Here is a 15,810-nt window from a genome sequence, read left to right on the forward strand (position 1 = left end):
TCTTGTCCTCGTGAAACTGCGATTGCATTGCAGTTAAGCAAGGCCAACTGTAACCCCCTAGAGACAACTGGTTCAGTTATAAAAATACTTGATGGGAATATTATAAATTTCGCATGTCACATGGGAGAACCAACTGAATTTCAAGAGGATGCCATCCTTTATACCGGCTTGTGTGAGCACTGGCTCTGCTTGGACAGAACTACACAATTTTTGCGCCGTCGCACAGTGGGGCCTTTGGCCATTTCATCTTGCTTAATTAATAACTTCTGAACGAATCAAGATATCTTCATCAAAAAAATTTCGTTTAAAAGAAAAAACTTTTAAAATCTAGTATGCAAGAGTGCTGCAATGTCTAGAAGCTTTACAATAAATAGTCAAAGTTGAACTTTGTTTCCGTTGAATATTTGCCTGTTTGCGATGTGCTAAAGTTTGATTTTTTCCATCGATAAGAAATATGTACATATGTATATGGTTGTTATCACTACATATAATAATTTTAAATTTTATTTTTAATCAAATATAATTTTAAAAAGTTTACAAAATAAACTCATTTTTTTTCTTACACTTTTTTCAAAATTCTTTAATTTTTGCGAATGGCGTCGTGTCTGTCAAAAGCTGGCCGGTAAGATACTTGGGTGTTGTGGACAAAGCGCCATCTAGCGTTGCAATGTTGATGAGATGATTTTCTGTACACTAGATGGCGGGTGTTATGTAACATAAAATGTTAACAAGCCGTTTAATTTAAAAAATGTAAAGTTTATTCACGAAATACATTGATAACAACAGTGATAAATTAATTTAATCTTAATTTAATAAACTATTTCCTGACTACAACTTGGCTTTCAGCTGGACCATAGCGAGAGCCAATAAATTAGTCCCATTGGGTGAGCCTGTTAGAAAAAATCAGAAAATAATTTCAAATACAAATAACAGTGTGGATGAATGTTTACTATATCGCGCGGTCCACCACTGCCCGGTTTTCGGTGTTAAACCGTTCACGTGAACCCTACGGCATTTGGGCCAAGGTTAGCTGGTGGGCATCCCAGCCTCTGAGTGGCCACAACAAGACGCCAAACGTGTCTCTGTGAGCGACTTGATAGCAGGACAAGATTTCATCCAAGCCCCACAAATCACACGCATACGTGACACCGCTATCGCAGAGCGGGTGGCTCCAATGGAGCTGGACGACGTGACCAGAAGCTGTCGAAGAGCAGGCCTACACTAAGAGTCAGCACATCGCTCTCTTAATGACTCTCTCTCTATCTCATAGCCAGTTCGGCTTTATGGGCATGGCTGTAAGTGCAACAAGTCGCAGTCGGCGTCAGCGGCTGCGGCTGCAGCGCCTATAATTACTTGTAGTTTATTTTTAGCTCCACAAACTACGCGAGGCTGCAATGCAACAACCGGGCAACTGCAGCGCAACTCGTGTAGACTGGCAAACGTCCAAATGCAGCGAGCGGCAGCAATAACAACACAAAAACTGCAGTGCATAAAATGGGAAAATGGAGCCAGGTTTTTCATGCTGGCCATACCACATTACATACCGGCTGCAGTCGCTGCCGCTTCTGCTGTTGTTGCCATGTTGCCATGAGGTGAGCCGTAACAGAGATATTGCTGCTGGCCCGATCTGGCCCGATCCGGTCCCCTGCTGCCCAAACGGTTTGGTTTGTTTGCTTTCCCGTGTTTACCTTATGCAATGCTCAAGAGTTTTTCAGTACTTTGCTGCCAGACAAACAAATTGCAACTGCCGCCAACTGTCAAAGTTGTAAAATCTTTGAGATTATAACCAGTAATCACTCACTCTTTCAATATATTCAATGGAATACCGATACTATGTGTGTACATAAATATATGGTAGATCTAAGTAAATGTGGAGTTGTGTATCAACTTAGCTTTAGCCCACTTTCTGATTCAGTTAGCCTTGGGAACGAATCCCTGTCACCTCGCTTAAGGCTTAAGGTAAACTCACATTTGCTTTGCCACACACATATGCATATGTATGTATATATGTACATATGTATGCATGTGCAGATGTACGGGCATACAGATTGCATATGCATCTCTCTCTCTCATGTATGCAGATGTATTTCGTGCTCTCATCTCATCCCGTCTGACATATGTTGTTTGAACTGTTTTCGATTTTTTTCTACCGAACGAACGTCTTTTGCTGTAATTTTCGTATTCCGTCTTCCAACATGCAGGCGATATGGGTGCGTTCGTTTTTCCATACTCTGCTGTTTCCACGTCGCCCGTTGCCTCTCGACTTGACTCGTTTCAAAATTGGGTTACAGACCCCAGACCAGACCCCAAAAAACCAAGAGAGCGCACTCAGAAAAAAAATACAGAAACAAAACAGAATGCTAAAATCCGTTTGACGCCCGTAAGCTCCATGAGTCAGAACTGTTGTTGCACTGATTGCTGATGCTTGATGTTGTCGGGCGGGGGTGGCGGGGTAGGACACTTTTTTCGTGCTCAAGATTTCGATTTCTCTTTTAGTTGGTTGCTTCCTTGGCTTGGCTCTCCGTCTCCGTCACCGTCTGCTTTGTTGCTTGACTTGAGGTGTTACAGTTGTTTTTAGAGAAGAAGAGAAGTAATTTAAGAGCGCACTAAGCCAACCCGAAGCGTTTCATTCGATCGCAAAAGGTGTATCAAGGTGTGTATTTGTACAAGGTGAGGCAACGCGGCAAAGTGAGGTGAGCGAGAGCTTTTTTGAGAGTGGCCTGTTGCGTGAGTTCTAATAATACACTTCATTCCAATCTTTCAATTTAAATTTTACATTCCTTATGTATCTAAATAAATATTTAATCAAAATTAATTAATAATTAATAATCAAAATACAACTCATGTTCGAAGCACATTAATAACTGTTCTTACGTGAGTGAGACACGACTGGTGCAAAGAGAGCATGACCACTAATATGTTCACCCTACTTCCATGCACCTTGGCGTGGTCTTCGTCGCCGTCGTCGTCGTCGCGGCTGCGCCAAGCTCCAAGCTGCGCTCACAACGGTTTCATCAGTCGAAGTGATCAGTTCAAGTGCAAGCAGCCAGTCGAAGTTTTCGGCCCCCAGTCGTGTCGTTGTCGAGGGTGGCGCAGAGAGCCTGGCTCAGTTTCCAAAAAGGGCGCGCGAGTGAACGAACCGCACCCCCCAGTCCACTAAAATAGCCAGTGAATATTCGCGAATGGTTTTCCAATCGCTTTTATGCAACTATCTATCCCAGTGAATCGCAACTGTGTTTTTGTGGCCCCCGAGTGAAATCCAATACTAGAGCCAAAACCAAACGACGATCAACGGCACTTTAAAGCCGTTTTAATACTAAAACATAACCGTAATATAGCCGCGTCCCAACCCACACTATCGCAGAGAAAAACATGGCGACTTCTGCTGCCGCGTCGTCCGTCTGCGCCAGCTGTGGCGCCGGCGCAGGTAGCCATCGGATTCTGCACATTTACAGCGCGTGGGCGTTGATTACGCTGCTGGCCGCCAGCGCCGCCATCGTCCAGAGTGCCGCGGTCTCCTTTGGTTAGTTGGAAGCGTGTCTGGGAAGCGGCTGTAATTTTAATCGGGTCTCTATCTATATGTACATATATCCACTCTTCATCTCTTCTCTTTCTCACCACCTTCTTCATTGTGTGCAAATGTGTGAAGAAATTACTGGTACGAGCAAAAGGAAGCAAAGCAGCACGAACGAAAAATTTTCTGCAGCTCCAATTGGCAATTGAGGGGCTGGGGCTTCTATCTGAGGTATTTTTTTTTTAGTGGTCGGATCGGGGGAAGCCCCCACACAAAAGCGTCGTTGGGAGACTTTCATATCTCCCATGAGGTTTCCCGTTTCCCTTCTAATACCCTCTTAAATCCTCTCTTTAATCGCATATGAGTATGAGTACAATGCGCTGCGAACCACTGTCATTTTGTTGTGTGTGTTTTAATTTTGTCGTCCATTATTTATTGCCGTTTCTGTCTCGCAAACCGGTTGCCGTCTGGGCCCTGGTCCCACTCGATCTTAGCCGCAATTGACCGAGCCGTGCACATGGTGTTGTGTATTGTTTTGGCTCAATTTGTTACTGATTGTTTGCCATTTGGTTAGTCTGGAGGCTAAACTCGAGTGCTGTCCGTCTGATAAGCGTGCAATCTTCCACTGTTCGATTGAGCCATGAATCATGGCTGTCCCTAGGCCGAGATGGGAGAAAAAAGAAAACAAAAAAGACACGCGGAAGCATTGCGGCATGAAATCAAGAGTAATACGGATAAAAGAAAATAATTTTTGTTTTGTGAAACTTGAAACAGAAAAACTGAAAAACAGAAAACGCAACCCGAGCCGCGAGACAAGCTCGAGCGCGACCTCATTGTCATTGAAATACAGTTACGGGGATGGCAGAACAAAGACGGCAGAATGGCGAGCTACAGCTACAGCTACACAGCCACAGCACTACATGGCAGCACACTTTATTTCAGCGCCGATCTGCAGATCTTGCACAGTTGCAACATTAACCCTGAGACAGTGCTTAACGCGTTCCGTTGAACTCTATCCAAGCCTCTGTCTGACTCCCAGAGAGCAGCGATCGAATAATGGAAACTAGCGAGAAAGTGCGCAGCATTCGCAAGGGAATCGGAATCTTGATCTACTATATGGTGTTTACACACAATGTATACGAGTATCATATGGCTTGCCATACTATTCAAATTAGATTCGTTTTCTTTTTTTTTTTGGCAAGCACAACAAACCCAACCCACCCAGAGACAAGAAGCTTTATTTAACCATCTATAAGCATTCAAATATACCAATGTTCGTACATACATACATATGTATGAATGGCTTATATACTCACGTATGCAAACTGGTTTCCAGCTCAGAGTAGTTATATATGTTGTTGTTGTTGTTGTGAATATCAAATAGAATTAACATATGTTGCCAGCAGCCAGCCATGTGTAGAGGTTCTGTTTCCCCAAGTCAAAGTTTTTCATTTTATTTTAGTTGTTCGCGCTGTGGTGGCCGAAAGCTCTTTGCTATGCAATTCGATGTCATCTGGGTTCAATTATGTGGGTTTCTACTATCTACAATCTACAATCTTCCCTGCCACACCTCGACCCCCTCCAACCCCACAACATGCCACGCCCACTGGCTTTTCCAATTCAAATTGGAACTGAAAGTTGTTCAAGCAAAAAGAGAGACATGGCAAAAGATGAAGATAAAGATGGGTAGCAGCATTGGCAAACGGTTAATTAAATTGCAAATTGTCCAGAAAAGCTGCCATTTTGAGCTATTTTTCTTGAAATTATTTCCCTTTCCAATAAATCCCGTACTTCTTGCTATCCAAGTGGCAAAATGGCTGCTTTGGTTTACGTTTGCTGCCATTAGAAGGCATGTTCGACTGGCCTCTCCACTAACTGCTTGGCCAGCTAAGCAGCAAGAATTGCCGTTAGCTCTGCAATGTGCTGCATGCAACAGCAGCAGCAGCAGTGGCACAGGCAGTAGCAGTAGCAACAACAAATTCCAAGTTCTGTGCCTCTGCAGTTTGCTCGATTCTTGTTTGTTGTACCATTTATTTATTTGGTCGTTCTTTTGCTGAACAAACAGACAAATGACAACGACAACGACAACAACGACAGCACCAACAGCAACAGCAACACTAACAAGCGCAACAACATGATGACACATTCGCTGACCTATTAGGAAAATTGGCCAACGGGTATAGTGGCGCTTTATCCAAAGCCAAGAGCCGCGTCCAGAAGCGATGCTGGAGTAGATGATGCAAAGGGAGGGGTTGTGGTTGTGGACAGAGAGGTGGTCTGATGGCAGCGTAGAAATGTGCGAGGGCAGAGATAGAGACACAGACAGCGGCAGAGGCAGCAAAAGAGACAGAGGGACAAGCACTTAACCCTTGCCATTCTGACTTTGATAGTTGACCCAATTTTTGCAGTTTTACGAACAAACAAACATACAAAAAAAAAATATAAGACAGATGGAATACATTTCAACAGAAGAGTCGAAGATCATATGCCCTAAAGATGGGAGAACTGAAAGAAATTCTGCCCAACAATAGGAAAGTTATTAAGAATAATAAGCACAACAAAAATTATTACAATTATAATGAGTTTTCGAATAAATGTAGGGACAATGGCTCATCTGATTCACAGAAATACACATGTGAGTTTTCTTTTCTGGTAAAAAGGTGCCGAGTATTTAGTACAGATCAAAATAAAATAAATAAATGGGAAACCAATTCCAGCAATTCTGGAAAGGCTTCACTTCCTCGATTCTGATGCGTATGGCAGACCTGATGGAAAGTTTCTGGTAACCTTCCCACCCCTCGAGGAAGAAGAGCATTACGAACTGCACTTGTAGAATGTTTTTGTTTGTTTCTGTTTGTGCGCCGAGTGGCATTCCCATTTCCATTCCCTCTGTGAATGTGTGCGCCGGTGTGTGTCCGTGTGGGCCAGAGTTGTGTAATTTTTAACAACAACTTTTTTTCGAGTGTCTCTCCCTCGTTCTCCCACTGCACTGCACTGCCGAGCCCTCTTTCCCACCCTCATTTTTTGCCTTCTGTAGCCAGCCAGGCGTAATTATGATGAGTGAGCAGAGGATCCAGCATCCATCCAGCATGCAACACGCGTCCGCATCACGTGGCAGCCACAGAATTTATAATGCCCAGTTGCCACTCGACAAAAAAAAAAAAAAAACCAGCCTCAAACGCTTGACAGTCTCTGCACGAGCAAGTTGCAGTTTGCTCATAGCCAAGTTCCCTTTTTTTTTTTGTGTCTAAATCTGAATCTGAATCTAAACAACAACTGGAAACTGGCCCACTCGACTGGCACCGGGGCTCCAGAGGCATGTACAATGGCACATACACACATAGACGAGTATATCAACATGTGGACCGGCATTGACTACGCATTTTAATGCGCCCTTTTCAAATGGAAGTGGCTGCTGCTTGACCTACACACAGATACTACACTCACACACTCACGCTTGTACTATACTCGTACAGCTTCCAAAGATACACAACTGGCCAGCAGCAGCAGATACAACGATTTTGGTCGTACAACAATTTTCTGTAAATTGTTTTCCATCTGTGCGAGTATCTCCATCTGTCTGTTTGCCCATGCTGATGTTTGTTTATGTTTATCTGTGCAATCAAGTCTCTTACCTCTTAACTGACCTTGCCCAAAACTTACTGCTCGAGCTTTTTGCCTTGTTTGCTCTAACTCCGGGCATGGCTTGGCCAAGTTCAAAGATATTTCCCAGCCGCAGCTCTGACTCTGACTTTCCCTAGCAAAAGCATTCATACATTCATTCTGCTTTCCCAAAAAATTATTCGGTTCTGCTCTGAAAACGTAGACAAATTATTAACGGCATATTTAGTATTTTGTGAAAAATCTGAGTGAAACTATGGGCCCTTTCCTCGCTTGCTTGGCTACCTGGCTGCTTGGCTGCTTGGCTTGTTAGCCCAAGTCCGAATTGTAAACGGATTTCTGAATAAAGAGTGATGCCCGAGCCACTCCATTCACCAGTGCCATTCCACATTAACCCTAATGCCCAGCTTCTTTACTCCTCGCTTCTCATCTATGGGCACGGCCACGCCACCCAAGCACGGAACCAGCCACATTCATTTAACTTGTAAACTCATCCACTCTCGTATAGTGTGCTGATATATGGGTTGTGTGAGTGCGTGTGCTTTTAACCCAATTAGCAGAGGCGCTCAGTGGCATTAGATTGAGTTTTACAGCTCTCTGTTAGCCGTCAAACAAACCTTAATCATTACTTAACTGTATGCCATGCATTGTTCTGCGTTCGTTCGTTCGCTGCTAATGGCAATTCGGGCTCGTATGTATAACAATTGCGACTAATTGTGCGGACGACGGGTCGCTGAGTGCCACCACGCCCCCTTTGAATGCTAGATGGCATGATGAGAGCAGCTAATTGAAAGGTGATCGACATAGGAATGAGCAGCTCTAATCCCTACTTTGAAATTGAAAGAGTTCTATCAAAAAGAAACATTTTTTCAATGGTTTTTTTTGTTTGTATTCCATTGGTGAGAGTGCTCATGGAATTTCTCTCGGAAAATAAAGCATTTCGCTGTTAAATGTACCCACATACAAATGCATATATATGTATGTTTGTGTATGTATATTCCTGAACAGCATCTGTTGATATCTTCGGAATCTCTCTACCCAAGCACCTTTCAATCAAACTGATGACAATTTTCAGTGCTTTTTCGCTTTTCTCGGTTAAATGCTGATGTTTGGGCGAAACGTTGATTGAAGCTCCCCTCCTCTCCCTCCCCGCACGTGCAGGGCTGGGGCGGCACCACTTGAATATTAATGTCAAGTTCGGAATGGGAATTAGCTGGGAAATTGCACACTTACACACAGACGCGACGCGGGGCAATGGGTTGGTGGCTGCAGCAAATGCAAATTGTTTTTCCATGGGCAGTCACAAATACATGCACTCACTCACACTGAAGCTCTCGTCCAATTTTTAATGGTTCGCAATATGCTGGGTGGCAGTGTGTGTCGCAAGTGGCCGGCAACGAGGCGAGTCAACAGTAAACAATAAGGCTGTTGCAGCAACACCAGCATCAGTAATAATATAATAATAACGAATGTGGTGCAGTCAGTGACCCAGAATATATACATATACATACATACATACGAGTATATACATACATACTGGTACTCGTACGTCTGTACAGATATGTCTGTATTTAAAGTAGTTTTCCTACACGAATCGAGATATATTTCGCGTTTATCAAAAGCCCCAACCATATGCACTATCAACTGTACTATACGACTATTTGTGTATTTGTATTTGTGGATTATTAATTGTGGCATTTAGTATGCGTGGAGTGTGCACGAGCATCTGTGTGAATCTTTAACCTTTGTGTCTTTGTGTCGCAAAGTTCGAATACGAGTGCAAAATAATTGAACAGAGGAGCCGAACACTCTACTCCGTGACTGCCTGCCCTGGGCCTCCAGTAGGTAAAGGCAGTTATTCAATTAGTGCACGAGTAGAATCCATTCAAATTAATTGAATTTTAGTTTCGTCAAACACAGAAACATACCCGTACGTGAATGAGAGCATGATAAACATCTTTCACCACAATTCATTTTCATTTTAATTTCTATATTCAATTCCATTTTCAATTCACACAAAATGTCTATTTTTGGATTTGTCACATGGAGTTTTTATTTGATTTTATTTTGGTCAACCTGCGAGTTATTTATTGATTGGCAGCTCGCGGCTGATGTCTGCATTCGAAGCGGTTTTTTCTCGCTTTCGTTATGCTGTTGCATGCAAATGAAAACAAAATTTGTTGGCCCGACAATCCCCCTCCAACCCATCCCATCCATATATGTACATATGTATTTATCATGACATGTATACATGTACATACATATGTATGCTCTAGGAATTAACAATCTATTGTAAATTCGCGCTCAAGGCGTCTTTTCCATTTACCAACAAAAAAAAGAGACTCATCTCAGCTCTCTCTCTCTCTCTCTGCGTTTCAGGCGATCTGCTATCGCATCCAACATTCAAGCCGCTGTGCAGCGCCCAGCAGGAGCACTTCATCGAGAGCGATGGCAAGGAATCTAGTCTCATCATCGAACTGAAGCCGGGCTCCTATGGCGCCGAGCACCCCTCCTGCTCCCGCATACTGAGTGCCCCGCCCAACTACGGCTTCATAGTGCGCCTCATTCTGCCCAAGCTACGGCACACTCAGCCGGACAGTGGTACTCCATCCTCGAGCATCATGCCAGCAGCCAGCAGCACAGCGAAGCCCCGACGTGCACCTAAGACAAGTGGCCTGACGGAAATGTCCACGCTGACGGACCGCCTCAACACAACGAAGGCCATGACGACACCCCGGGTGGGGCGCACCTGTCCCCTGAACATCGTAAGTAAACGCACCACCTGAGCCCCAACCATGACCACTCAGAGGTGATTAGTGCGGAATTGCCATTTCTGCACATTCCGCCTTGCCTACTCGTACCCGATCTTCTCTCGCAGATCTATTTCCTCTCCTCTGGCTCTTCCACTTGGGTGCGCATGGGCCGTCAAAGCCATCAGTTGTTAATTGTGAGAATCAGCCAAATTGGCTCTCTCTTCCGCGACGACATTGAACTCTAGAATACGGTTTGAAGCGCTCTATTAATGGACAGTACATTTCCAGTCCAGAATATCTTCCAATGATACCAATTCTTGAAACTTTAACGTACTGCGAATATCGCTCTCAGAAAGGCTTCCCTTTCCATTCAGAATTTGCAGCGACAGCAATTGACATAATAAATCTGAATTTCAAATGACTTTTAAATTTATTCCATGAAACATAAAAATGGATTTCAAAACGATTACCGATTTCAATCGCCATTGTCAAATAGATTAAGTTGTTGATATCATTACATACATATGTACATATGTATGTATCATATGGAACGACATGACTACTATGTACATGTCTAGGTAGGTAGGTAGGTTTCCCATTGACATTGTTACTTTTTTGTGGCTTTCCGATGAGACAGTTTGACATCCATCTAAAATTGTCTCCAATTACTGGCAACCTCTCACGCGAGGCAAGCTAAAAACACTTGCTGGAACGTAATTCGTTGACAAATCGTTGAAATTTTCAAGGTGTTCTATCTCGTTTAGGACTTATGAGACTTTCCATTAAAGTCTGTCACCCTTTGGTCTTGGCCCGTGTTCAGCCAGTTGAAAATGTTTCACTTTCTGCAAAGCCAATTGTACAATCCAGTTCGTACAGAACCCGCACCAGCACCAGGAACAGCATTAGAGGCAGAACAGAGTTGGGGATCTCACCCACAACTCAGCTCGTATTTGCATAAGCGCGCCAATTTCAACCATTTTGTCAGGGCTTTTTCGTATTTGAAACACGTTTGTCTCATTTGGCCAGAGCGCAGCCCGGCAGAAACACTTTCAGTCGCCTAGCCATAAATCTGCCCCCGACTGACTGGCGGGCTGACTGACAGGCCCAGGCCTGGCTGACAAGCCTGGCCATAAAAACAAACTATGCTGCTGCCAACTGGGAACTATTGGGATGTGGTGGGGCTGGGGGTGTGTCGCTTTTGCATTTCCAGTAGAGAGATATCGTCTTTGTTCTGTCAGAGTCACCACCTCCCCCTACCACCACCCAAAGTGCGAATTGATGCGTCGCATAACTGCAGCGCTGACTGCGGGTACGAGTATGTATGCATATCTTCCCAATGAACAGGCTAGAAAAGGCGAGCACATACTTCAAGTATTTAGTTGTTATTTCTTTAGAACAGGTTTAATTGCTGTTTACTGCAATTGCAAGGCGGCTGATCGCCAAGCTGTTTCACAGTTATTGAACCTGGCCAGCTAAGTTGTAGCTTCCACATCTCTTTGTGTGCGGCGTATCATTCCATTCCGATTGTTGGCTCTGCACGTGACGCCACATAGCGACAACAACAGATCCACAGCGCCACAGCGCCACCGCCAGACGCAGATATTAATGGATGTATTTTTATACCCATATGATTCTCAAGCATTTCGTAGATATCGTACAGTTTGCATATATACATATATATATATATACACGAGTATATATTATATGTGTATCTGCCGGAGGTTTAACAGCTTTTCGTTTTGTATTTTTCCAGCGTAAATATTTAATTTTGCATTATGTGTGTGAGCGCGTGTGTGTTTGCCTCCGATGTGGAATCGCAGTTTTGATCGCGGATCGTTTTGTAGGATTTAACAATTTAAGAATTCCCATCACGTCAGCGCTTCTAGGGGCGGTGTCCGTGTGGGCGGGGCCCGAGCGGCGAGACTTTTAGCATTTCGATCGTGTAAACTGTTAGTTCGCACGTTCGCGGCAAATATTCGGTATGGTATGCCCATCCCGAGATACTCGTACGCATTTGGGCCACGCCACGCTTTTAGCCAGCTCCCAATAATTGGATAAATCTATTTGCCTCCACAGTTCAGCTCGCTGGATCCCCACACGGCCCAGTGGCGCGTCGACCCTTGCCAGCTGGAGGACACAGCCTCGGAGATGGAGGATCCCGTGCGGCTCTTCCACGGGCGGGTGAGGATCGTGTGGGAGCACGGCCTGCACGCGCTGAGGTCGAAGCTGATGGTCACAGTGCTGGGCAAGGGAGAGCAATGCAAGGATGCGAGCAAGCATCAGTGCCTGAGGATCGGGTGAGTTATGCTCAAAGATTCAGATTCAGCCTGAACAGATTGTAGCAACTATCGGTTATGCATCCTTTCCAGGGACGAGCCCATCCTGTGCATCTCCAAGGAGCTGGCCTGTGACGGCATCCGCCACTGCCCCTACAGCAACGAGTACGACAGCGACGAGGACTACGAGATGTGCCTCAAGCAGCGCCGACCTGGTGCCAGCAATCTGCCCGCGGGCCTGGAGTCGGACCTTTTCGAGCAGTTCGCCCTGGAAGTGTTCCGCAATCTGTTCGCCTACGATGCTCCAATGGCGCCCGAGGATCTGCCCCTCAACGGATCCGTCGGCCTGGACAACTCAACAGCAACCACAACCACGACAACGCTGAGAAAAGTCCACACCAAAGACATGAAGAAGCCGGGAGGCGATGGTTCACCCAACTCCATAGGTCCCAATCTTTTGGAAGGGCAGGGAAAGTCGGAAAACGATACAACAGAGTTGGGAGCGGGTTCCGGTGCGGGAACAGGAGCTGGAAGTGGCTTCACCCGCCGCAACTCGACTCGAACGGGCCTCCACTCGGACCTGTCCAAATACGGGCCCTGGGGCTACCTAATGCTCGGCATGCTTCTCTGCGGCGGAGCCCTGCTCATCTGCGGCCTCTGGGGTACGTTTAATTGCACCATTTTCTAGTCAAAGTAAGACCTAGTCGGTCTCCGGTCTCCGGTCACGATCCCCTTATGCACAGTGCTGGTCCTGTGCTCCGACTTTGTATGACGAATTTGTATGAATCCATCCGTTCTCTTGTAGCCTCCGCATCACAGCACGCGGTCAACAATGAGCGGGAGGCGGCGCTGGCCGCTGCCAACGGCGGAGGAGGAGGCGGTGGCCTGGATCAGCTGAACGCCGCATCGCCGCCCAACTACGAGGAGCTCGACCCGCCGCCAGCCTACTCGGTGCTCTTTCCCAATCAGAAGGCCGCTAGCAGCACTACGCTCGACCTGGATGCGGGAGCAGCTAGCACTAGCCACACAACAACAGGAGCTGCAGCAGCAGCTGCAGCACCAGCGGCGACGGCTGCTCTAACTGGTGCATCACCAGGCGATCCTCAGCAGGCGATGCAGACTATGCAGACGCAGCAGGAAGAACAGCCAACGAACTAGATCGTAAGCCTGACAGAAGGTATCGCACCTGGAATAACCATAGATTAGGTACCCAACATCTCTCTGACTGACTCTGATGCAATTAGCTTAAAACCAATTTAGTGATAGATCTAAGTGTAACTCGATGTTGAATGTTTGACTATGCTAACCACTCCAACCGTCCTGCATCTGTGCCGCGTCTGTCCAAGTCCGTCCCAAAGGCTGTTGACAGACCCATTAGTTTCCAATAATTGAAGACATATGTATGTAATTGTAAAGCTGCCGCAGCAGCAGCAACTGACGAATCGCTTGACTTTTGTATTTCTGTTAATTTAAAATTTAATGTGATATAAATTTAAAACTCAATAAAGAAAGAAATGTGTTTAAGTATGTACTCGTATTTGTACGCTGTTTAATTTTTTTGCAACCGATAACAGATGATAGAAGCATGGATCAGCTTGCAGATCTAAAATCCCTAGTTAAAGTTCTGCTGCTTTTCCTCTGACACTCGGAGATTGGATCCATATGTACATACATATATGTGCATATGTTCATACTCTTTATGTAAAATCTACACACATACATAACTACAAATGGCGGCAGAAATTGTTAAGAATTGTTAACAGTTAACAAACAAATTACCTGCATTTTTTGTATGCATACGAGTACATATATCGATAAAAATAACGATATTACCGCAGACGCGAGCAAATGTAATTTGTACTTCACTTTTACATGCATTCTACACCAAAATTTCACCCAAAAATATGCTATGAAAGCTAAAGATATCATACCTACTCAAAACCATACATTTTAACCCAAAAAACCAAAAAAAATGCTAAACGTTTTTTTTTTTTGTTTTTATGGTGTGCGTTTTTTTTGCAGTATATTTTTTTTCTGTTTTTCAAGTAAAATTTTTGTAATTTTCATATGGTATTTTTTCAACATTTAATAGGGAAAAAAACAACAAAAATTAAAAGCTCTTCTTAAATTTTTACCAGTTAAATATTTAATTAATGCCAGCTAAATTAAAAAAAAAATCAAAACAATTTTAAAATGTAATTTTTACTGTAAAACTGTGGAAAAAAAGATTTGTTTAAGAAAAAATTGTTTAATTCTGGTGTTGTCGGTATGTACGTTCTGTCCAGGGCAAATAAAAACCAAAAACTATACAAAACTCACGCGAAACATGTTCTTAGCACAATAGTATCCTATTTTTGCGAAAAGAAATTCATTTTAACCTTAAAAAATGCTCGGGATCTGGCTCAGAGCATAGTTATACTCTACCCAATGGAAACGGGCGACTGGGCTACCAAAATCTATGGAAAATTCCGCAGATCTTCTGAATTTAAAGAAAGAAATACGGAAATTTGGAGCCGATGCTCAGTCCTTAAAAATCAACGAATCTAATTTTAAGTTTTATTAACTAATAACTAAATGAATTAAAAATAAAACGTTCCTTATAATTTTAAGTTTTATTAACTAATAACTAAATGAATTAAAAATAAAACGTTCCTTATAATTTTAAGTTTTATTAACTAATAACTAAATGAATTAAAAATAAAACATTCCTTGTTTATTTAAATTATGTTGTAATATATATTCTAAATTAGCTTGCAATTAAAGGAACATTGCCGTCAGTCTGATCGTCTTCCACTGTGGCGACGCTCCAGTAATTTGTTTGGAAACAGAACGAAGCTTATCAGATGCTCAAAGTTAAAGTGTTCCCGTCCATGATGGGTCCAGTTACTTTTGTCGGGTCCAGGTGCACTACACTCAAGGCTGCGTACGAGCTTCGGCCAATGTCGTTGGTAGATCTTAGGTGTTCCTACGTCTGACAGCCTCCATGGCCAAGCACCGAACGAACGTACTTGTTGAAATCCCCCAGCCTGTTGTGGTTTTTGTACTTTCTGTTGCCCTGTGAATGTAACTTCAGTAAAGGAGAGAGAGAGAGTTCAGAGGGAGAGCCCATGTCCATGTTCATTCCAATGAGTTTCATTAATGTGGATAATGAGAACAACAGATCGGAAATAAAGATTAAATCACGATTATACGAATAAGATGGTAAACGGGGTAAAACATCTCCCCGTTATTCTGACTGACAAATCGGTAGTTATTTCGGTGCAACTACCAGCCTATTGGACCGCCACTGTCATTTTCTAGTCAGTGATTAATGAAAAATATTTATTAAATATTTGCAACGGAATTAAAGATGGGAATACACCCTCCCGCCGGTGCCCCTTTCATCATTGCCTATCTAATAGGTGCTTGCCAGTCTCTTGAAATAGGCAATAAACTATAAAACAATTCGAGGAACTTTTGATGTATTAATTTCAATTGATAAAAGTTTAATTACCGTAGATATAGAAAAATATTGAGACCTTTATGAATAAAAAAATTTCCTTAGTATATTTTATTTTAAAATTATTTTAGGTATTTTATATACTTACTTTTCTATCTGGTTGGAGTTGGATAAACAAATAAACTCAGTCAGTTGGGGCTTTTTTTC

The 15,810-nt window shown here is 43.7% G+C and overlaps 1 protein-coding gene across 1 annotated transcript; it reads left to right on the forward strand.

The window, feature by feature from the left end:
- Positions 1-2,993: 2,993 nt before the first annotated feature.
- LOC111075210 lies at positions 2,994-13,699 on the forward strand. Its single transcript, XM_022368344.2, has 5 exons — positions 2,994-3,523; positions 9,515-9,900; positions 11,965-12,185; positions 12,258-12,826; positions 12,970-13,699. Exons 1-5 carry the CDS (start codon positions 3,373-3,375, stop codon positions 13,320-13,322), a joined length of 1,680 nt encoding a protein of 559 aa, XP_022224036.1. The 5' UTR covers positions 2,994-3,372; the 3' UTR covers positions 13,323-13,699.
- The last annotated feature ends 2,111 nt before the right edge of the window (positions 13,700-15,810 follow it).

Source organism: Drosophila obscura, unplaced genomic scaffold (genome assembly GCF_018151105.1).
Source record: "Drosophila obscura isolate BZ-5 IFL unplaced genomic scaffold, ASM1815110v1 contig_186, whole genome shotgun sequence".
Taxonomy (NCBI): Eukaryota; Metazoa; Arthropoda; class Insecta; order Diptera; family Drosophilidae; genus Drosophila; species Drosophila obscura.

Excerpts from the sequence above, each read along its gene's own strand:
- LOC111075210 (XM_022368344.2), top strand. The coding sequence starts at position 3,373 with ATGGCGACTTCTGCTGCCGCGTCGTCCGTCTGCGCCAGCTGTGGCGCC. Across the intron at positions 3,524-9,514 it reads GAGTGCCGCGGTCTCCTTTG|GCGATCTGCTATCGCATCCA; the intron begins GTTAGTTGGAAG and ends TCTGCGTTTCAG. Across the intron at positions 9,901-11,964 it reads GCACCTGTCCCCTGAACATC|TTCAGCTCGCTGGATCCCCA; the intron begins GTAAGTAAACGC and ends TTGCCTCCACAG.